General features: G+C 38.2%; 1 protein-coding gene across 2 annotated transcripts in view; it reads left to right on the forward strand.

The window, feature by feature from the left end:
* Positions 1 to 25402, forward strand: part of BORCS5 (BLOC-1 related complex subunit 5) — a 97622-nt gene that overhangs the window by 2421 nt on the left and 69799 nt on the right. For both annotated transcript variants that reach the window (XM_060026109.1, XM_060026108.1), the window contains exon 2: positions 626 to 769. In XM_060026109.1, the coding sequence (XP_059882092.1) occupies positions 626 to 769 (144 nt within the window). The remainder of the gene's footprint in view (positions 1 to 625; positions 770 to 25402) is intronic.

Below are 25402 nucleotides of genomic sequence, written 5' to 3' on the forward strand. Positions count from 1 at the left end.
CCTACAGTGGACCTGCCGGTTCTTTCTGCCCTGTGACTTTAAGGGTGAGGGGGCTCGTGCCATCATCTTGTGTTAAGAGCCAGGATTATTTTTCCTGTGACTAGGATCTATTCATCATGCTGGGCTTGCTGTGATAGGGTGGCTACACAGCTTTGCAACCCCAGCATCACTGGGATGGGTCATGTACACCAACAATCCGTTTACCTCCAGTTCCCTTCTTAACTCTGTTTCTAGCACTGGTGACTTTGGGCAAGCCACAGCTAAATTTTGTATGCTTATTTCCTCATTGGGAAATAGGGACAAACGTCAGGAGGATCAAAGAAGTAAAAATTAAAAACAATCTGGTTATTATTTTGTGTTTTGAATAATAAACTTTTAATTACAAAAGCAGCCTCATAGATGGTATATGGTCCTATAAAGTTTGAAGGTTTTTTTTTTTAATACCGTGGGAAATAGAAGTCCTCTGTAATTCATCTCCCCTACCCAGCCCCCACTGCAGGATAACTGCGGTTAGCATCTTTTGTGTAAAAATTATCCTTTTTAATGACTACAGTGAAAACAGCTTTGGTGAGATGGAGGTCGCTAAATAAGATGCAATTCCTGAGCGGTGTAACTTTATTTTCAGTGGCCCCTTCTCCAGCTAAGCATAGAGCCAAGATGGATGATATTGTGGTAGTAGCTCAGGGCTCCCAGGCCTCACGGAATGTCAGCAATGATCCCGATGTCATCAAGTTGCAAGAGATTCCAACCTTCCAGCCACTTTTGAAAGGTAAGGGCTTGCATTTCTTAAAAAAAATTTATTGAAGTATAGTTGATTTACAATATTGTGTTAGTTTCAGGTGTACAGCAAAGTGATTTGGTTTTATATATATATGTGTGTATACACACACACACACACACACACACACACACACACACATACACATACACATACATTCTTTTTCAGATTCTTTTCCATTAGAGGTTATTACAAGACGTTGACTATAGTAGCATCTATACTGACATCTGTAGGCAGATCTTCCAGACAGAAAATCATTAAGGCAACAGAGATCCTAAATGACACAATAGAACAGTTGGACTTAATTGATACATACAGGACACTACATCCAAAAAAACAGAATACACATTCTTTTCAAGTGCACACAGAACATTCTCTAGGATAGACCACATACTAGGACCCAAGCAAGCCTCAATACATTTAAAAGGATAGAAATTATTTCCAGGGATTGCATTTTATCTTATCTGGACTTGCTGGAAAGGTGTGCATAGCCCCACCATTCTCCCCTGATATCTCTGTGCCTTATGCATCTCCTTTAGGTCTTTGCTTAAGTGGCATTTTCTTGGTGAAGCCTTCCTTGACTGCTATATTTAGAATTGCGGCCCTTTTCCCGGCCTGTTTTTCTCTGGAGTACATAATCACCCTTGACTTACTGCATAGTTTACTTATTTGTTCACTGTCTGTATTTCCCTGCTAGAATGTAAAGCTCCATGATGGTAGGAACTTTCCATGTTTTGTTCACTGTTGAATCCTCAGCACTTGGAATAGAGCCTGGTGTAAAGTAGGGACTGAGTAAATGAATGAATGAATGATGATGAAGTTGGCTTACCTGTCATATTTCCCCAAAAAGATTTTCATTCTTATTTGTGATCTGGACTATGGGTTGACTAGTTTACCTCCACAGAGAAAATCTCCATGATAACTGATACACTTATAGTTAATCCTGGCAACTGTTTTGTTTGACAGGGAGTTCGTGTTTGAAAGGAGAGAATGTGTACAAACCGTCATCCCTCCTAATATATGATTAGCATATATTGAGGTAGTTACCTTTTAATATGAATTTTATTATTCATTTGATAATTTTATTTTATATTTTTATTAACTTGTTATTAATACATGCATTACTTTATTTTATTATTTTCATATCTTTATTAAGTAGTGGCAATGATTTTTTATTAACTGAATGGGGTTTCTGCTGTAAGAATCACTGTGTCCCCCTCTCACGACAAAAGATTAGGAAATGTAAATGATTTAGTTGACCTACCCTGGTTTACTTAACCTGGTACAGTATAATATGAAACATCTTACATTTATAGAGCTATTTGTATTAAAAGGTTCCCTCCCCTACACACACATATACATTATCCCTTTAGTTCTTACATCATTAAATATGTTTGAATGATTTGTGCCAGATTAGACAGCTGGCAGCTAGAGGTTGAACTTGAACCTTTATCACTGATGTCAAATCCTGTACTAGTTAAACCATTCCACACTGTACTTAAAAAACAAAAATAAAACCAAATGGTGCTTTACAGATGATCCATATACTTCTCATTCTTCCCAGTACTTCATCTGCTTTACAGATGAGGAAATACAAGCTTTCTATCTTCCCCCAGAGGCCTCAGTGTTAGACACTGGTAAACTCTTCTGATTCTTATGCAAAACAACACATTCATTACATCCCGTTACCCATCTTCTCATTAGTTTCTGTTATTTTGAGGAATCATGTGATTCTCCAAAGAAGCCAACATTAATGAAATTTCCATTTTCATATATCCTTGTGCAATCCGATTTAAAACACACACCTTTATCTTTAGAAACTTAGAGGCTGACACTTGTATCCTGTCCTCCATCCCTTCTGGAGTTGCATGTATTGCTCACAGTCACGGTGTTCATGCCTCCACTTCCTGTTAACTATGTCCTCTTTCCTCCCAAAGTCGTCTAGTCCTGGGTGAGGCCTGTGAGATCTAGTTTTGTCCCCACTTCTGGGAAATGCTGAAAACAAACAAAAACTAAAAAAACAACCCCAGAACTTTGAGTTGTATTTAATACTTTTCTGGAATTAGTGTTTCTTCTTTAAGCATTTGAAATAATTCATATTTTATGATAAGTTGACTAGTAGGGGAAACATCTGGGAGAAGGTTTGGTGTTAAGGGAAGCTAACCTCAGATTTAAAATCGTTACTGGGAACCCCAAGAGTGAATTATTAGTGTGGTGCAGTTAATGCGACACAGCTGGACTTGCTTGCATTACTACCTGGATTTTATTTATTTTTGATTGAAGCATATTTGATTTACAATATTGTGTAGTTTCAGGTGTATAGCATAGTGATTCAGTATTTTGCAGATTATATTCCATTGTAGGTTATTCTGAGATAATGGGTTTAATTCCCTGTGCTATGCAGTATATTCTTGTTGCTTATCTATTTTATTGATACATTTAGCAGTTTGTATCTGTTACTCCCATACCTCTGATTTGTTCGTACCCCTTTTCTCTCCCCTTTGGTAACCTCAGATTTGTTTTCTATATCTGTGACTCTGTTTCTCTTTTGTGTATACCTTCATTTGTATTATTTTTTAGATTCTGCTTATACATGATATCATATAGTATTTGTCTTTTTCTCTGTCTGACTTATATCACTAAGCATAATATTCTCCAGGTCCATCCACATTGCTGCAGATGGCAGTATTTCATTCTTTTCTAAGGCTGAGTCATATTCCATTGTATATATATTACCACATCTTTTTTTTTTTTTTGCGGTACGCGGGCCTCTCACTGTTGTGGTCTCTCCTGTTGCGGAGCACAGGCTCCGGACGCACAGGCTCAGTGGCCATGGCTCACGGGCCTAGCCGCTCCGCGGCATGTGGGATCTTCCCGGACCGGGGCACAAACCCGTGTCCCCTGCATCGGCAGGTGGACTCTCAACCACTGCGCCACCAGGGAAGCCCTATATTACCACATCTTAATCCAGTAATCTGTTGATGGGCACTTGGGTTGCATCCGTATCTTGGCTATTGTAAATAGTGCTATTATGAACATTGGGGTGCATGTATCTTTTCAAATTAGTGTTTTTGTTTTTTCTGGATGTATGCACAGGAGTGGGATTGCTGGATCACATGGTAGTACTATTTTTAGTTTTTTAAGGAACCTCCATACTGTTTTTCACAGTGGCTGCACCAATTTATACTCCCACCAACAGTTTACAAGGGTTCTACTACCTGGATTTTAATTGTGACTTGGCTACCGACTGGCTGTGTTGCCCTGACTTTGTTTTTCACCTCTCTGAACCTTGGTTGTTGAGTATGTTGAGAATAGGTGCAGGAGAGAGGAAAGCTCGCGAGAAGCAGCGTCTAGTTAAGAGGAGTCCTAGGATTTGGCTAAAGAGGGTAGAGAAATCACCTGAGGAGAGTGATGTGAAAATAGAAATGGTAACAAAGGGCAGTGGCCAGACTGCAGGGCACAAAATAAGCCCGTGAGCATTTAAGTTGATGCTCGCGTTTTACTTGTGAAGAAGAAACATCTTGGACAGTGATTAGAAAAGGTAGGCAAAGGGGACAACTGGGTGGAAGTGATAAGTATAATCATGATAGTAATAGTAGCTAATCCTCACCTCCCGTGCTCTGCATACCTATTATTCTTTCCATTTTCTACATTAAAACATTGAGGCTCAGAGAGCTTCAGTTCATTGCCTAGAGTCACATGGCTGTAAGTGATAGCCCATCTCCAGATGACATCAGGACATCGAGTTTTAACTATTTTGTACATAGAATAAGACTCAGTTTCAGACTCCTAGATACAGAGAACAAACTTGTGGTTGCCAGAGGAGAGGGGAGTTGCAGATGAGGGAAATAGGCGAGGGAGATTAAGAGGTATAAACTTCCAGTTTTAAAATAGATAAATCATAGGGATGTAAGGTACAGCATCAGGAGTATAATCGGTAATATTGTAATAACTTTCTATGGTGACAGCTGGTAACTAGATTTATCATGGTGATCTTTTCGTGATGTATAAAAATATCGAATCACTATGTTGTACACCTGAAACGAATATAGTATGGTAAGTCAATTATACTTTGACTTAAAAAAGAAAGTTTCCAATTCTAGCGAAGCCCATGGTAAAAATCATGAGGCTGTAATGGGAAATAGGGTGATGGGCGTGAGCTGGCTTGGATTTTCAGGTGCCGCGTTTGTTACAGAGCCTCCTGCTTTGATGTTGTTCTGCCTGGTAATTTAAAGCCCTGCATCTGCTTGCTGGCCTGGGCAGGGATCACTCATCTTTGTTGCCTTTATACTCTAATCTCTTTCCCCCTTTACTGCTTTCAGGATGAGGCTGTTTCTCAAAGAAGTGAAAGGGCCACACAGTGAGGGCTACCCCCCAGGTTTGATATCAGAAAGCTTTTATTCCAGTTAATGACAGTGTATTCTTTCAAAACAATACATTCAAGTACTACACAGAGTTCACGATTGTTCCATAATGTCATATGATGTAATGCTAATGCTGGTGGGTGACCTGCAGAGGCAGTGGCTGGGCGAGTTTGGGGCTATTCCTATGACTGAGGTAACGTATGCATTTTTAATAAGCAAGCAGATTCTTTCTCTGGTCTTAACCCTTTTGGGTGACTATCCCAGGGTATAGTTTATGCTCCATACGAATGCCAAATAACATTACATTAGTAAAGTTCCTCTTTTATTTTAAGCCAAAAGAATTTCTTTTTTTCATAGCAGTCTCTGAAGTACCAACTTACTTGGAAATGTAACACACTTAAGGGAAAATGAGAAATTAAAAAATTAGAAGGTAGCAATAAATGGCCATGACAGAGCACAAAAGCAAAATGTAGATTTGATGCAAATTAGGTTCCCAGAGGTTAAACAAACCCTATAGATTTCTTACTTAAAATTCAACCATTCATATTTTTTAATTAATCCCACTCTCATGTCATTCTATAGAAATGAAATACTCACAAGTGAAATGCAATATTGATGTTTTATATATAAAAGTTATAAAATAATTATTCTTTTCACTCCTGGCAATGAATATATGTGCACGCATGAGAGGACATGGTGGTGCGTACATATATAACTTTCTTTGCAACTGACTGATCATTTTTGTTACTGACCCTGGATACAACAAGACATAAGATTATAAGACTTCCCTGGTGGCGCAGGGGTTAAGAATCCGCCTGCCAATGCAGGCGACACAGGTTCGAGCCCTGGTCCGGGAAGATCCCACATGGCAAGGAGCAACTAAGCCCATGCGCCACAACTACTGAGCCTGCGCTCTAGAGCCCGTGAGCCACAACTACTGAGCCTGCGAGCCACAACTACTGAAGCCCGCTCCGCAACAAGAGAAGCCACCATGATGAGAAGCCCACGCACTGCAATGAAGAGTAACCCTGGCTCGCTGCAACTAGAAAAAGCCCGCGTGCAGCAACGAAGACCCAACGCAGCCAAAAATAAATTATTTAAATAATTTTTTAAAAAAAGATTGTATTGCTGCCTAAGGAGGGGACTGTCTTTGTTACCGACAAGGGAGATCAGACATATACAGCGTAATAGCCTCAGTGATACTCAGCAGCTCTGTTGGGAGTTCTGTGCTTGGTTGTTAAGAATGTGCTGCATATGTCCAAGTATATTGTTTTATTGTAGTTTGCTGTTGACAGTTCTGACAGTTCCCAGAGGTAACGTTTGTGCAGATGCCAGTGCGATGGGTGCAGAGACAAGAAAACCAGTCCCCATGCACTGCCCTCAGAGAGCAGGAGCCCCTCCTCTCTGCTGGGTCACAGCCACTGCTGCCCTGGCTGCTGCTTCTGCAGATCTGTATCCAGGTCCTGACTGGGTTTTACAGAGTCCCAAGAGTCCTGGACTGCCCCACACGTGCTAGTTATTGCCACGTATATTTTCTTTGCTTATAGACCCGCTCCATTGTTCCATAGGACTTCACTTAGAGACACAGGTCCTAAGATGAAATTATTAAGAATTTCAGAAGGCAGCACAAGGGCATTGAACCAAATGTGGAGGACCCCTTTTGAGAACGGGACCCTGTGGGACTGCACAGTTGCACGGCTGTGAAGCAGTTGTAATCCCACAGGTAGTTCAGGTTTAGGTGCTGTTCGATCCAGAGGTTTATCATGTCAGGGTCTCATTTTACTTTTCTGTAATTTTCTCTGTCTTTTCACTCTGTCATCCTTCATGTATTGGTTCCATCCTTTGACTAGTTTTCTACATGAAAGCAAAATGGCTGCAGGAGTTCCAGGTCTTTTATCCATATAATGCACACTCTGTAGCAAAAGAGATTCTCATTAGTCAGGCGTGGGTCACATGGTCATATGCCTAGGTGACAGGCTACCTGATTGGCTTAGTCTAGCTCACATACTTCACCACTAAAGTACAGTAAAGTTTTCTGGAACCATATGCCTCCTAGCATGGAAACTGAGGACAGTTAGGCAGGAATTGCTACTGTGGGAGAAATCACAAGTGTCCACTACAGACTGTTTCTTGAATTAATGACTGACTGACAGATTGGAGTACTTCATCCTGGCAAAGGATGTGTAAATATGCCTCTTGTTTCCAAAGTCTTAACTGAAATTGTAACTAATACTGTATAAACTGATATCTAGATAATTGTAATGTGGCAATTGTTAAAAGAATTGTGATAAGAGAAAATCCTATTGCCTATTTAGAGATATTGAAAAAGAAGCACTTAGTGCCAAAAACGTTACCAGTGTTTTTCCAGCACTGCTGGAGGAAGATGCCTCAAGGCTTCCAGTGACCAATACTGATTATATTCTAGGTATATGTGTCTCTGAAGATATAAAGGATAAAATACTAATGTCATGGGACTACCTTTCAAGCAATAGCAAAATTTCTTCTTCTTCTGCGATTAACGGGCAACTTCTATTATGTACAGTAATTTGGTTGTTTTTTTTTAAATATATATATTTATTTATTTATTTTTGGTTGCATTGGGTCTTCGTTGCTGTGCGCGGGCTTTCTCTAGTTGCGGTGAGCGGGAGCTACTCTTTGTTGCAGTGCGCGGGCTTCTCTTGTTGGGAGCACGGGCTCTAGGTGTGCGGGTTCAGTAGTTGTGGCATGCGGGCTCAGTAGTTGTGGCTCACGGGCTCTAGAGCGCAGGCTCAGTATTTGTGGCGCACGAGCTTAGTTGCTCCGCAGCATGTGGGATCTTCCCAGAGCAGGGCTCGAACCCGTGTCCCCTGCATTGGCAGGCGGATTCTCAACCACTGCGCCACCAGGGAAGTCCAGTAATTTGGTTTTTGTGATGAACCTACACACCAGGAGGAAATGTATACAAATGTATAGTAGCTATTAATAAATTATCAATGTAGCTTAAAAAAAAAAACCACGATGCATGTGAAGGAGATTTTGACAATTAAAAAGAGCCTGGGACTTTCCTTGGTGGAGTAAAATCTCACAAAACGGCAGTGAAGGCTCTCAAATCACATGGAACATTGAGAATTAGCGCTGGAGGTTGAAGCCGGGAAAGAATGAATCGATGGAAAAGGTGGATGTGAGGAACATGAGGGAGCTGGATTTCAAATGACCAGTGAATTCACATCTTTCTCACCAACCCACCTATCAGCCAGACAAATAATATAAGCGAAGAAGGTCCTGGCATTTATCAGACATCTGCCTGTGCCAGCTGTCAGGCCTTACCTCTGCACTGGAAAGTGGAGTGGCAAAGGAGGGGATGAGGGGGTGGGTCTTAATCAGAGCCACAGTCTTCTCTGAACTGCTGAGCGGTGACCTCCAGACCCAGGGTTGATCCTCAGGGTGTATTTTCCCCCAGATACCATCTTTGAAAAGTTGATAATTCATTCCCGATTACCTTGTAGGTTTATTTGTATGTGTAATAGCGCTTCAGTTAACCTTTCAAACGTGGCCGTTCACTGGCAAAGTGTGAGTCTTACTCAGAAGAGGGGGACGCACTAGGAGAATGGTCACTTGAAACCAATGGAGAATGTTTGCAAGAGCAGCCTCACTTTGTTCTGCACTCCAGCAAATCTCTGTGCCTGCATCCATTCTTGTTTCTTCCCATGAAATCTCAGAGGAGGTGTGTCTGTGTCTTTTAGTAAAGAATCATATATCTTCTAAAGAAATCAAGGGAAGAAAAAGCTATATGTTGAGTGTTTACTCCCATGTTTGTCATTTCTGGAATTCTTAATCTCTTCCTATGGATTCACGTTTCCATTTGATGTCATTTATTCTTAGTCTGAAGAACTTCTTGTAGCATTTCTCGTAGTGCAGGTCAGCTGGAAACAAATTCTTTGTTTTTATTTATATAAAAATGTCAGTTTTGCCCAGTTTTGTTATAAAGTTTTTTCTTTTTTTGGTAACTACTATATTTTTGAGGAGATATTGTGAGACTTTATGTAATCTTGTTTTTCAGCACACTTTCTTTCACCAGTCATAATATCCATTGATATTTCTTGCTTGAATTAATTATACAGTGATGGTTACCAAACAGTGATTTTTCTAAGTTTGTCATTCCTTCTACATTTATTAGTTTGCATTTTACTGTAAGGAAGACCTTTCTCTTATCCCCAGTTTTTATTCATTTATTTGTTTAAGTCAGTGTGGAACAGCGACTTCCTGTTTTATTCAATGAGTTGTGATCTGTTAAAGTCATTGTATTTGGCCCTCCGTATCAGTGGGTTCTGCATCCACAGATTCACCCAAGGGCGGATTGAAAATAGGAAAAAAAGTCCAGAAAGTTCCAAAAAACAAAACGCGAATTTGCTGAGCGCTAGCAACTATTTACATATCATTTACATCAATTTACATCGTATTTGCATTGTATTAGATATTATAAGTAATCTAGAGATGATTTAAAGTATACGGGAGGACGTGCGTAGGTTATATGCAAATACATTTTATATAAAGGACTTGAGCATCCAGGGACTTTGGTATCCACGGGGGTCCTGGAATCATTCCCCTCATGGACACCAAGGAGCGACTGTTTTTTTTGTTTTGTTTTGTTTTTTGCGGTACGCGGGCCTCTCACTGTTGGGGCCTCTCCCGTTGCGGAGCACAGGCTCCAGACGCGCAGGCTCAGAGGCCATGGCTCACGGGCCCAGCCTCTCCGCGGCATGTGGGATCTTCCCGGACCGGGGCACGAACCCGTGTCCCCTGCCTTGGCAGGTGGACTCTCAACCACTGTGCCACCAGGGAAACCCCGACTGTTTATTTTTAATTGCAAAATGCTCCATATTTGGCTAGTTGCAATACCATCAGTTTAGCTTCCTGTGTCCTTTTGACGTATTCTCATTATTCTTTGAACATATTTTTATTTTATGGCACAATATAACGTTCCAGACTTACCTTGCTCTTCCCTGGCCTCAGCCCTAGAATCAAGCATTTCTCCAGGAGCCCCAGTTCTTTTAGTGGAGGGTGGTGTTTAGAAACCACTCCCAGACCCTCTTGGTGTGTTTAGCAAGGAATATATATATATATATATATATATATATATATGTGTGTGTATATTTATATATACAAACTCACACATTTATACCTGTATTTATTTTTATATTTAACCTATGTATATTGAAAAGGATGAGTTCACACTAATGTGCACCATATGTTCTTTGATCTATAGGGTTATAGTTATTATCAAATACTTTGGCCATTATTTCTTCCAGTATTTTTCTGCCCCTGCCTTCCCAGTTTCTATGTTTGACCACGTGGTGTTTTCTCACAGGTCATTGATGCACCTTTTGGATTTTTTTTTCCTTTCTGTCTTTTTCCTTTCTGACCTACTTTGGGTAATTTTTAATGCTATGTTTCCAGGTTGAGTGGTCTTTTTTTTTCCTGTCATGTCTATGCTGCCATTAATCCCATCCAATGCATTTTTTTAAAACTTTTTATTTTATATTGGAGTATAGTTGATTAACAATGTGATAGTCTCAGGTGTGCAGCAAAGTGATTCAGTTATACATATACGCGTATCTATTGTTTTTCAAATTCTTTTCCCATTTAGGTTGTTACATAATAGTGAGCAGAGTTCCCTGTGTTATACGGTAGGTCCTTGCTGGTTATCCATTTAAAATATAGCAGTGTACATGCCAATCCAAAACTCTCTAGCCATCTCTTCCCCCAACCCTTGTATTTTTAATTTCAAATAACTGTGTTTTTCAGCTTTAGATATCCATTCCCCTCTTTTTTTAAAAAAAAGTCATTTCTTGGCTTTATCATGCTTATGTTCTCCTCTACTTTTTGAACATATAGAGTATATTTATAATAACTCTTTTAACTCTTGTCTGCTAGTCAATCATTTCTGGATCTGTTTTTTTTTTTTTTATTGAATGAGCTTTCTCAAGTCACATTTTCCTGCTTTTTTCATGCCTGGAAGGGGGGGGAGGTAGGAGTTTATTAATTAATTAATTTATTTTTGCTGTGTTGGGTCTTCGTTTCTGTGCAAGGGCTTTCTCTAGTTGTGGCAAGTGGGGGCCACTCTTCATCACGGTGCGCGGGCCTCTCACTATCGCGGCCTCTCTTGTTGCGGGGCACAGGCTCCAGACGCGCAGGCTCAGTAGTTGTGGCTCACGGGCCTAGTTGCTCCATGGCATGTGGGATCCTCCCAGACCAGGGCTCGAACCCGTGTCCCCTGCATTAGCAGGCAGATTCTCAACCACTGCGCCACCAGGGAAGCCCCGATGCCTGGAAGATTTTTACTGTATGCCAAAGATTGTATATTTTATGTTTTTGGGTGCTGGATTTTGTTTGATTCCTTTAAAGGAGATTGGACTTGGTTCTGGCAGGAGGTTAAGTTACTTGTAATCAGTTCTAGGCTTGCTTTTGAGTTTGGTTAGGGCTCATCCAGAGCAGCCTTACGTCTGGTTTAATTAAACCTCCCTACTAAGGCAATACCCTTCTGAGCATGCTACCCATTGCCCCATATATTATGAGGTTTTTCCACTCTGGCTGGTGGGAACATGAACTGCCCTTAGCCTTATGTGAGTTTCAGAAATTGTTTGGCTTACTCCTTTCCTGGTTCTTTCTCCAGACTTGTGGAATTTCGGCTCATAAATTCACAAGTTACTGTGCAAGGGTTCAAGAGTGCCCTGTGTGATTTCCGCAGTGTGCTTGTGGAAGGCCCTTCCCTCCCATCCTCTGTCGTGCAAGTTCTAGACACCTTAGTCTCTGCAAACTCCACTCTTCAACTCCGAGGCCACTGTGCCTCCCTGGTCTGCATCCTGAGACCTGCCTTTCAGCAGTAAGCTGGGGAAATGATAGAACTCACTTGTTTTCCTTCTTGTGGGGCTCAAAGTCCTGCACTGCCTGTTACACAATATCTGAAAAGAGTGTTTCATATATTTTGTCTGGTTTTCTAGCTGTTTATGACTGTCAGGCATAACAGCAGATAATATTTCATGGGCAGAAGTGGAAATCCTCCCCCAAAGATGCTTTTTAATCCATATTCTTCTCTCAGTTACCACTTCTTCATTTTACTTTTGTGCCTCATGCCAACAGCTTTTGATAACTACATTGGCATTCATTTCTGCAAAATATTGGTAAACTCCTGCCCAGGTCCTGGTGGTGCTCCAGATAGCAGAGATACAAAAGAATATAAGACACCGTTTCTGCCCTTTGGGAGCTTATAGTTTTGTGAGTGATTTAGACAGGTAAATAACTCGTAGTAATATAGTATGTGTAATACTGGCCAGATGCCCAAAAGACTAGGTAGGCATGGAGGAGAGAACCATTAATTTGACCTGGGGTTTTGAGATAGGCTTCACAGTGGAAGAAATATTTGAGCTGGGTTTTCAGGGATGAATGGAAGGTAGCCACATTGAGAAGACAGGGTCGGGGGAGTGTTCATAGTTTAAAATCTTCCATATAAATAAAAAGATAAAAGTTGCCAAGAGAATTCTTGACCAGAACTACATCTGGGATGTACTGCTTTAATTTTCTGTTCTTAGTCAATGTATGCAGGTTACCCAAATGTATGCAGGTTAAATTCTGATTTTAGTTTCAAGCCATATTAAATATCAACTTACTGGAATAATTATCAGATAGTTTATGTACTGATTATTCATTCTTTTCTGTTTCTCTAAACTTTCAATTTGTGTTATATTATGACTTTAAATAAAATATACATGGTTTTCTTTAGCTAGAACCCAAGGATATATCTTTCTAAACAATATCATTTCCTGCATGAGCTAGCCTTTTACCCCTGGAATATAACAGTAAAGGATGTACAGTGTATATTTCCTTTTAAGGTTCTGGTTTGTCAGCAGTTTCTGCTAAGTGATAGCCTAGAAACAGCCTAAGGCTGAATAGTATAAAATTTTGTTAGTCGTTTTCAATTTTTCTACTTTTCCAAAATTCGCATATAAAAATTCTTCTATTTTAAAACACACTAGCGACCCACCACCAGTCCCTCCCATCAGGAAACTTGCACAAGCCTCTTAGATAGCCTCATCCACCAGAGGGCAGACAGCAGAAGGAAGAATGACAGTCCTGCAGCCTGTAGAACAAAAACCACACTCACAGAAAGATAGACAAGATGAAAAGGCAGAGGGCTATGTACCAGATGAAGGAACAAGATAAAACCCCAGAAAAACAACTAAATGAAGTGGAGATAGGCAACCTTCCAGAAAAATAATTCAGAATAATAGTAAAGATGATCCAGGACCTCGGGAAAAGAATGGAGGCAAAGACCGAGAAGATGCAAGAAATGTTTAACAAAGACCTAGAAGAATTAAAGAACAAACAAACAGAGATGAACAATACAATAACTGAAATGAAAACTACCCTAGAAGGAATCAATAGCAGAATAACTGAGGCAGAAGAACAGATAAGTGACCTGGAAGACAGAATGGTGGAATTCACTGCTGTGGAACAGAATAAAGAAAAAAGAATGAAAAGAAATGAAGACAGCCTAAGAGACCTCTGGGACAACATTAAACGCAACAACATTCACGTTATAGGGGTCCCAGAAGGGGAGGAGAGAGAGAAAGGACCTGAGAAAATACTTGAAGAGATTATAGTCGAAAACTTCCCTAACATGGGAAAGGAAATAGCCACCCAAGTCCAGGAAGCACAGAGAGTCCCAGGCAGGATAAACCCAAGGAGAAACACACCGAGACACATAGTAATCAAATTGGCAAAAATTAAAGACAAAGAAAAATTATTGAAAGCAGCAAGGGAAAAATGACAAATAACATACAAGGGAACCTTCCATAAGGTTAACAGCTGATTTCTCAGCAGAAACTCTACAAGCCAGGAGGGAGTGGCATGATATACTTAAAGTGATGAAAGGGAAGAACCTACAACCAAGATTACTCTACCAAGCAAGGATCTCATTCAGATTTGATGGAGAAATCAAAAGCTTTACAGACAAGTAAAAGCTAAGAGAATTCAGCACCACCAAACCAGCTCTACAACAAATGCTAAAGGAACTTCTCTAAGTGGGAAACAAAAGGGAAGAAAAGGACCTACAAAAACAAACCCAAAACAATTAAGAAAATGGTCATAGGAACATACGTATCGATAATTACCTTAAATGTGAGTGGATTAAATGCTCCAACCAAAACACACAGGCTTGCTGAATGGATACAAAAACAAGACCCATATATATGCTGTCTACAAGAGACCCAGTTCAGACCTAGGGACACATACAGACTGAAAGTGAGGGGATGAAAAAGAGATTCCATGCAAATGGAAATCAAAAGAAAGGTGGAATAGCAATACTCATATCAGATAAAATAGACTTTAAAATAAAGAATGTTACAAGAGACAAGGAAGGACACTACATAATGATCAAGGGATCAATCCAAGAAGAAGATATAATAATTATAAATATGTATACACCCAACATAGGAGCACCTCAATATATAAGGCAACTGCTAACAGCTCTAAAAGAGGAAATCGATACTAACACAATAATAGTGGGGGACTTTAACACCTCACTTACACCAATGGACAGATCATCCAAAATGAAAATAAATAAGGAAACAGAAGCTTTAAATGACACAATAGACCAGATAGATTTAATTGATATTTATAGGACATTCCATGCAAAAACAGCAGATTACACTTTCTTCTCAAGTGCACATGGAACATTCTCCAGGATAGATCACATCTTGGGTCACAAATCAAGCCTCAGTAAATTTAAGAAAATTGAAATCATATCAAGCATCTTTTCTGACCACAACGCTATGAGATTAGAAATGAATCACAGGGGAAAAAACCTTACAAAACACAAACACATGAAGGCTAAACAATACACTACTTAATAGCCAAGAGATCACTGAAGAAATCAAAAAACACCTGGAGACAAATGACAACAAAAACACAACAATCCAAAACCAATGGGATGCAGCAAAAGCAGTTCTAAGAGGGAAGTTTATAGCTATACAAGCCTACCTCAAGAAACAAGAAAAATCTCAAACAATCTAACCTTACACCTAAAGGAACTAGAAAAAGAAGAACAAACAAAACCCAAAGTTAGCAGAAGGAAAGAAATCATAAAGATCAGAGCAGAAATAAATGAAATAGAAACAAAGAAAACAGTAGCAAAGATCAATAAAAGTAAAATCTGCTTCTTTGAGAAGATAAACAAAATTGATAAACCATTAGCCAGACTCATCAAGAAAAAAAGGGAGAGGACTCAAATCAATAAAATTAGAAATGAAAAAGGAGAAGTTACAACAGACACCACAGAAATACAAAGCATCCTGAGAGACTACTACAAGCAACTCTATGGCAATAAAACGGACAACCTGGAAGAAATGGAAAATTCTTAGAAAGGTATAACCTTCCAAGGCTGAACCAGGAAGAAATAGAAAATATGAACAGACCAATCACAAGGAATGATATTGGAACTGATTAAAAATCTTCCAACAAACCAAAGTCCAGGACCAGATGGCTTCACAGGTGAATTCTATCAAACATTTAGAGGAGAGCCAACAGCCATCCTTCTCAAACGCTTCCAAAAAATTGTGGAGGAAGGAACACTCCCAAACTCATTCTATGAGGCCACCATTACCCTGATACCAAAACCAGGCAGATACTACAAAAAAAGAAAATTACAGACCAATATCACTGATGAATATAGATGCAAAAATCCTCAACAAAATACTAGCAAACAGAATCCAACAACACATTAAAAGGATCGTGCACCATGATCAAGTGGTATTTATCCCAGGGATGCAAGGATTCTTCATATACATAAATCAATCAGTGTGATACACCATATTAAATTGAAGAATAAAAACCATATGATCATCTCAGTAGATGCAGAAAAAGCTTTTGACAAAATTCAACACCTATTTATGTTAAAAACTCTCCAGAAAATGGGCATAGAGGGAACCTACCTCAATATAATAAAGGCCATATACAACAAACCCACAGCAGACATCGTTCTCAATGGTGAAAAACTGAAAGCATTTCCTCTAAGATCAGGAACAAGACAAGGATGTCCACTCTCACCACTGTTATTCAACATAGTTTTGGAAGTCCTAGCCATGGCAATCAGAGAAGAAAAAGAAATAAAAAATACAAATTGGAAAAGAAGTAGTAAAACTGTCACTGTTTGCAGATGACATGATACTCTACATAAAGAATCTTAAAGATACCACCAGAAAACTACTAGAGCTATTCAATGAATTTGGTAAAGTTGCAGGATACAAAATTAATGCACAGAAATGATGAAAAATCTGAAAGAGAAATTAAGGAAACACTCCCATTTACCACTGCAACAAAAAGAATAAAATACCTAGGAATAAACCTACCTAGGGAGACCAAAGGCCTATATGCAGAAAACTATGACACTGATGAAAGAAACTAATGATGATACCAGCAGATGGAGAGCTATACAATGTTCTTGGATTGGAAGAATCAATATTGTGAAAATGACGATACTACCCAAAGCAATCTACAGATTCAATGCAATCCCTATCAAATTACCAATGGCATTTTTTGCAGAACTAGAAAAAAAAATTCTTAAAGTTTGTATGGAGACACAAAAGACCCCAAATAGCCAAAGCAGTCTTGATGGGAAAAAACGGAGCTGGAGGAATCAGACTCCCTGACTTCAGACTATACTACAAAGCTACAGTAATCAAGACAATATGGTACTGGCACAAAAACAGAAACATAGATCAATGAAACAAGATGGAAAGCCCAGAGATAAACCCACGCACCTATGGTCAACTGATCTATGACAAAGGAGGCAAGGATATACAATGGAGAAAAGTCATTCTCTTCAGTAAGTGGTGCTGGGAAAACTGGACAGCTACATGTAAAAGAATGAAATTAGAACACTCCCTAACACCATACACAAAAATAAACTCAAAATGGATTAGAGACCTAAAAATGTAAGATCGGACACTATAAAACTCTTAGAGGAAAACATAGGAAGAACAGTCTTTGACATAAATCACAGCAGGATCCTTTTTGATCCACCTCCTAGAGTAATGGAAATAAAAACAAAAATAAGAAAATGGGACATAATGAAACGTCACAGCTTTTGCACAGCAAAGGAAACCATAAACAAGACGAAAAGACAACCCTCAGAACGGGAGAAAATATTTGCAAACGAATCAACAGACAAAGAATTAATCTCCAAAATATATAAACAGCTCATGCAGCTCAATATTAAGAAAACAAACAATCCAATCTAAAAATGGGCAGAAGACCTAAATAGACATTTCTCCAAAGAAGACATACAGATGGCCAAGAAGCACATAAAAAGCTGCTCAACATCACTAATTATTAGAGAAATGCAAATCAAAACTACAACGAGGTATCACCTTACACCAGTTAGAATGGGCATCATCAGAAAATCTACAAACAACAAATGCTGGAGAGGGTGTGGAGAAAAGGGAACCCTGATGCACTGTTGGTGGGAATGTAAATTGATGCATCCACTTTGAAGAACAATATGGAGGTTCCTTAAAAAATCAAAAATAGAATTACCATATGACCCAGCAATCCCACTACTGGGCATGTACCCAGAGAAAACCATAATTCAAAAAGACACATGCACCCCAATGTTCATTGCAGCATTATTTACAATAGCCAGGTCATGGAAGCAATCTAAATGCCCATTGACAGATGAATGGATAAAGAAGATGTGGTGCATATATATAATGGAATATTACTCAGCCATAAAAAGGAACGAAATTGGGTCATTTGTTGAGACATGGATGGATCTAGAGAGTGTCATACAGAGTGAAGTAAGTCAGAAAGAGAAAAACAAATATATTAACACATGTATGTGGAACCTAGAAAAATGGTACAGATGAACCAGTTTGCAGGGCAGAAATTGAGACACAGATGTAGAGAACAAACGTATGGACACCAAGGGGGGAAAACCGTGGTGGGGTGGGGATGGTGGTGTGCTTAACTGGGCGATTGGGATTGACATGTATACACTGATGTGTATAAAATTGATGACTAATAAGGACCTGCTGTATAAAAAAATAAATAAAATTCAAAAAAAATTAAAAAAAAAACACACTAACATTTGAGACTGAAATGTTTATTTAGGAAAGCCAGTGTTTTAAAGGTATTCTCACAACTTAAAAAATTCCCTTTCCCCCAGCCCCCGAAACTGAACTGATTATTGGACATTAATTTGATGCTAATTTAATCGTTTTTGGAACTGGTACCACATAATATTCCTCACTGTGAGCACAAGTGGAAGCCACATGCTTTTTTTTAGAACTGTGATATTTCATATATTTTATTCATTCATTTAACCAAATTCATTAAGCTCGTGCTCTTCATCTGATATTGTTAGGCTGGAGACACAAAAGCAAAACACGTTACTCCTTCCCATGAAGAGAGCTCGCAGTCTAGTGAGGGAAACTATATTGTTAACAGATAAATTGTGACCCAATATGGTAAGTGCTGTAAATAAAGTGTAACCCATCAGAGAACAGCTTATTCTGTCTGAAAGAGGCAGGCAAGGTTGACTAGAATTAGAACAACTTAGAAGAATTTATATTTGTGGTCTTGATAGTAATTATTTCCAAAACCTTATTATGCGTGATAAAGCTGATTATAGGGCCCCAAACTCAGAGAGTCTGACTCAATAGGTTCATTTGTAAGGTATCACCTGTATGTGGAACTAGCATTCCAGGTGATTCTGAAATGGGTTCACGGACCACACTTTGGAAAATATCGAGCCAGAAGTTTATGAACTTGAATCTTACCTGAAATTACAGAACTGTTAGATCATTCAACTAAATGATTCTAGAAAATTTTTTTAAAGAGATGTGGTTATCAAAAGTGTATCTTGGAATATGTTATTAGGTTTCTACTATTTTTGGATGAACTCAGTTATTAAAACTGTGATTCACAGTTAATGCCTATACATTAAATTTTAGACTCATTGGGAATTCATTATTTGTAGAAGAATGTTAAAAGTCACAGGGTTTTGATAATGTTTAAGTGTGTTTCCCACCAAAGTCCAGTTTCACAAAAAGCCAATGAAATGCAAAGTGATATTTTAAAGAATAAGTTTCGATAGATAATTATTTGCATTATATGAGCAGATGAAAATCATTAACAAAAGTTTACTGACCTATGGAAGTGTCAGTAAACAAATATTTGGAAACAAAAATGCAGTTTCGATTTGCCAGATTTTTGGATCAGACATACCGCCATTGGGGGTTACTTGGTTCTTCATTCAGTCTTTTTAATTGAGGGCTTTTGTCTCACTTATAATTAAAATATTAGTACGTTTTATTTCAGTAAATCTTATATCAAGAATCATGTTTACCAGCTACAAGAGAAGGAAAAAATGATAAACCCCAGTGAGAGGGGTTAACAGTTATATAGGCCAAAGAGACAGTAAAACATCTTCGAATGCTAGTAAATACCATAGTTCTCTCTCATATTTTGCCACTTGTTTTCATAAGATGGCCTCCCTTTAATGTAGTTTAATTTATAGCAGTGCGGTTTTTAACCCTCTTGCCACTAGATGTCACTAGACTAAAACAGTTGGTAAGCTGGTGGAAACTTGCTACAACTTGTGGCAATATTTGCAAAAGCCTTTGGTTAATTAAGTTTACTCTGTACCATCTGGATTCCTCGTAAAACCAGGTCACAGCTTGCTTCAAGCACAAGCTGGCTGGAAAATATACATGTTCCGTGACACATTAGCAATCTATAATTAGTTATTTTAGTGTTTATCAGGACAGAAAAAGAAAAAATTTACTACCACAGGAAACTTGCAGTGACCTTAATTTTTTGAAGAGAAACTCTGTTTCCAGTGTATCACTGTGCTCAAATGTTTATCACATAAAAGATTTCTGAAGAATTGGGATTGTGTCTTAATTATCTCTAATTTCCCAGGGGCTACCACAAAGCTTGGCACTTGTAGGTATTCAGAAAATGTTATTAAGCATTAGGGTAGTGTAGGAGATGTCAGAGGGAAAAAAGTCCACAAGTTCTCCTCTCAAAAAAGTCTCATTTGGGAGACAATCTACAAAAACATATGCCCACAGCTCAGGGTAGTGTGTATGTACCAAATGAGGACTGCAGTTGTTAAATTCTGTGGGATTCCAGAGGGTCAGTAGCTCTTGGGAGCTAGGGGCAGTGATTAAAGGTGTCTTCAAGAAAGGGTATTTAGAGGTGAAAAGGGAGGGCAGGTACAAATAAAGAAAGCAATGGCCAAGGTTCAAGGGTAGGAAAATGTGGGCAGCAAAGATTCAGAAGGATTAACAACTCAAGGGCTCTGAATTTAAGGCTTACTGTTGGACTTAGTATTTTTTAGGGGGGACATTAAAGGATATTGGAGTGGGGGAATAATAATCTGTTTGGTAATGCTTTGTAATTTACAAAATACTAGCACTCGAAGAAAGGTGAGTTGGAGATGATTACTCTTTGATTTTAAAATGCTTCTGTTCTAAAGTCTATTAAAAACATTTCTATTTTAAAAGAGATGATCTAGATAGAGGGCTCAGCATTGTGCCTGGTACTTAGTAAACCCTCAATAAATGATCCTTGTTAATAGTAATATTATTAAATCAGAAAACATGTTAGAGTCATTCTACAAAGTAACTGCCTACTGTTCTTCATAAGAGTCAAAGTCATGAAGGACACGGAGTGACTGAAGAATTGTCATAGATCGGAGGAGACTAAGGAGACCTGTAACGTGGAGTCCTGAAATGGATCCTAGAACAGAAAAGGACAATAGCAAAAAAAAAAAAAAGGAAATTTGAGTAAGGTGTGTAGTTTAGTTGATTGCGTTGTACCAATGTTAATTTCCTGGTTTTGATCATTGTACTATGGTTGTATACTCTGTTAATTAGGGGAAGCTGGTGAAGGGCATATAGGAATCCTATACTTCGTGCAGTTTTTCTTAAAGTTATTTTAAAACTTAAAAGTTTAAAAATATAGTAATGGCTTAGAAAAGGTTGCAATTCCATATTTGAACTGGATGTTCTACTGAGGTCAGATGTTAGAAGAAAAGTTTTACAATCTCCTACCTTGTGGAATCTTTAGGATGGACAACTACTAGGATGGCTTAAGGCAAGAGTGCGTTCCCTTGAAGACAAGGGAGTAGAACTTCTGAAGACCCTCAGTCCATTTTAACACCTCTAGACATATTGTAGCTAATACATAAAATTTTCCAGTGTCTTGGCCTTTAAGGCCACTTGAATTTTGGCTCTTCAAACTGTCATTTAATACCCTCAGCCCCCTTTTCAGGATGTTCACAGTAATCTAATGAGGCTTCCCAGGGCTTTGCCATCAACCCATACACTGTATTTTAATAAGAAAGGATTTCTTACAGCATTCTACCTATGGGCCTTTCTATATATTTCATCATCTTTACTCAGATTACCTGTGGGCCAGAACAACAGTGGAGGAACATCTCGTGTTTGTAGAGGTGTTGGGTGCAATTAAGTTCTAAAATCAGTGCAAGAATTTTATATTTACTTATAACCTTGGAAGAAATTTTAAATTATCAATAAAGCATACTTTAAAATATTTATGCTCCTGTACTTTAAATGTTTAGGATAAAAGGAAAGTCTGCATGCACATATCTGGACATCAGACCTTTATGACTGATCATAAATAAGGGATTAGTTTGTAGGTTTTTTTCTTTTTCTTTTTTTTTCCCTGTTGTGATTGCTTTGGTATGAGGGCATACTGGATTCATGAAATCAGTTGGGAAGTATTTTCTCCTTTTTTTTCTGTAAGAGTTTGTGAAGGATTGGTATTGTTTTATCTTTAAATATTTGGTATAATTCACAGTGAAGCCACTGGGCCCGAGATCTTCTTTCCTTGGTATAGGTCTGTTCAGATTTCTATTTCTTCTTGAGTAAGTTTTAGTAATTCTTGTCTTTCTAGGAATTTATTTCACTTATCTAATTTATTGGCATAAAGTTTTTCTTAATCCCTTTTAATCCTCTAAATTTCTATAAGGTCAATAGTGATGTTCCTCTTCCCTTCCTGATTTTGATCATTTGAGCCTTTTTTCCTTTTTCCTTGGTCATTCTGGCTACAGATTTGTCAGTTTTGTTGATCTCTTCAGTGAACTAATTCTTGTGTTATTGATTTTCTCTATTGTTTTCCTGTTTTTAATTGCTTTCTGCTCTAATCTTTATTATTTTCTTCTGCTTGGTTTGGATTTCATTTGCACTTTCTAGTTTGTTGAGGTACAAGTTTAGTTTATTGATTTGCCATCTTTCTTTTTTTCTGAAATAGGCATTTAAAAGCCATAAAGTTTCCTCTGAGCACTGCTTTAGTCATCACTAAACACAACAAAACCTAGAATTTCTCTTGTTATTGTCTAGGAGTTTTATGGTTTTGTGTTTTACGTTTAGGTCTTTGATCCATTTTGAGTTAATTTTTGTGAAAGGTGTGAACCATGTGTGCACTTCTAAAGAGTGTGTCCTCTGCAGTCATTGGCTGAAGTTATGTCAAGTTGGTTGATTGTGTTCAAGTCTTCTATAAACTTATGGATTTTCTGTTTAGTTTTAACCATTATTGAGAGTAAGGTACTAAATTAAACATGTTATTGTTGGATTGTCTGTTGCTCCTTTGAATTCTGTCAGTTTCTCCTTCATTTGTTTTGAGGCTACACTGTTAGGTGTGAATACACTTATAATTATATCTTACTGATGTAGTCACTCTATCATTATGAAATGTCCTTTTTCTCTAATAATACTTTTTGTCTTAAAGCCTATTTATTTTTGGTTGCATTGGGTCTTCGTTGCTGCACGCGGGCTTTCTCTAGTTGCGGCGAGTGGGGGCTACTCTTCGTTGCGATGTGCTGGTTTCTCATTGCAGTGGCTTCTCTCATTGTGGAGCATGGGCTCTAGGTGCTCAGGCTTCAATAGTTGTGGTGTCCGGGCTCAGTAGTTGTGACTTGTGGGCTCTAGAGCGCAGGCTCAGTAGTTGTGGTGCATGGGCTTAGTTGCTCCACGGGATGTGGAATCTTCCCAGACCAGGGCTTGAACCCGTGTCCCCTGCATTAGCAGGTGTAATCTTAACCACTGTGCCACCAGGGAAGCCCTTAAAACCTATTTTATCAAGTATTAATATAGCCACATTCTCTTATAGTATACTCTCTCTGTAGTATATATCTTTTTTCATCCTCTTACTTTCAACTCATTTGTGTCTTTGAATCTAAGGTGTGTCTCTTATAGAAACCATGTAGTTGGATCTTGCTGTTTTATCTAGTCTGACACTCTTTGCCTTTTGGACTTTCATTTGCCTTTTTGCCATTTCTTTTCCGTACATTCTATTCTTGTCTATTTTGTCCCTTTGTTTCCTCCTTGACTGCCTTCTTTTCTATTAAATAAGTATTTTTAGTGTACTAGTATTTTAACTCTTCTGTTGATGTTTTTTAAACTGTATATTTCTTGGAGTTGTTTTCTTAGTGGTTGCTCTAGGGATTACAATATGTATCTTAGTTAATCAGACTCTACTTCAGATTAATACTAAGTTAATTCTGTTAAAATATATAAGCTTTGTTCCAGTATAGCTCCATTCTTTATTTCTCCTTTCTGCTATTACATATAATATCTATGATATAACATATTAAAACCATAAATATATCTTTATGTATATTATGAACCCCAAAATGCACTGTCATATTTATTACTTTTAAAATGTTTACATCTTTCAAGGAAGTTAGGAGAATAAACGAGTAAAAACATATTTATAGAATCTTTTATATTAAGCCACACATTTACTATTTTTGGTGTTCCTCATTTCTTGTGGCTTCAAGTCACCAACTGCTGTCATTTTTTTTCACCCTAAAGAGAGTTCCTTGGGTATTTCTTGTAATATAGGTCTACTAGCAATGAATTTTCTGTTTTTGTTTATCTGGGAATGTCTTTATTTTCATTTTTGAAAGATAAATTTGCTGGTTGACAAAAATTCTACCTCATTAAATTTGGGGGTTTTGTTTTTTTTTGTATAATAGCTCCAAATTCATCTGTATTTGCCCCTCATCCACATTTGCTCTTCAGGTAGCACAGAGGATTCACTGTTGCATAATTTAGCATGGGTAGGTATGGCTCCTTTTTAATGGTTCTTGGCCATTTTAATCCAAGAAGTGGTCCAAGTAAGTCAATCACAGTAGCATCTTTTGCAAGCCTTAAATTTGAATTTCTTATAATTAAAAAAAAAAAATTGACAGAAATTTTTTTCCCCAGTACTCTGTGTGTGTCATTCAACTCTCTTCTAGCCTCCATTGTTTCAGATAAGTCACTTTTCTCTTGCTCTTTGACTCTGGCTTACAACAGTTTGTTATGTAACTATGTGTTGATCTCTTTGTATTTGTCCTATGTTGCGTTTATTAAGCTTCTTGAATGTGTGGATTGATATTTTTACCAAATTTGGTAACCTCCTCTCTCCTCTCCTTCTGGGATTTCCATTGTGCATGTGTTTGTATGCTCGATGTCGTTACACCTATCTCTGAAGCTCTGTTCATCTTTCTTCAATCTTCTTTTTCTGTTACTAAGATTGGATAATTTCTATTTTCAGGTTCACTGATTCTTTCTCCTGCCATCTCCAAACAGTTGTTGAACTGCTCTAGGGAATTTTTTATTTCAGCTATCATACTTTTCAACTGCAGGATTTCTGTCTCCTTACGGGCAATCTCTGTTTGCATATTCATTGTTGCCATACTAATTTCCTTTAGTTTTGTGAACTTATGTGTAGTAACTTCTTTGAAATATTTGTCTGCTGTATCCAGTATCTGGGATACTCAGAGACAGTTTTTATTGGCTGCTTCTTTTCTTGAGTATGAGTCACGCTTCCCTGTTTCTTCTCTCTTGTAATTTTTTGTGAGAACTGGACATTTTTGATAAAATATTACAGTAGCTCTGGATTCTGATCTCAAGATTTTTGGAGTATTTGACAATTAAATATTGTATATGTTTAAAGTGTACAATTTGATTTGATATACATATTCATTGTGAAATAACTCACCACATTTAACCTAATTAGCATATCCTATTGTTACTTTTTGTTTGTTCGTTGTTTCTTTGCTTAGTAACATGCTTGCTAAACCTGTAAAATCTCTCTTCCCTGTGATTTGTGGTCGTTGATGTCTCTGCTCCTTTTTAAACTTGTTTTATTTTTAAGTCTGCTTTCCCAGGGGTTGTCCTTATGTTTCCCTGGCTTATTAGTCAGCCAGTGA

This window comes from Delphinus delphis, chromosome 11 (assembly GCF_949987515.2).
Source record: "Delphinus delphis chromosome 11, mDelDel1.2, whole genome shotgun sequence".
In the NCBI taxonomy this organism is placed as follows: domain Eukaryota; kingdom Metazoa; phylum Chordata; class Mammalia; order Artiodactyla; family Delphinidae; genus Delphinus; species Delphinus delphis.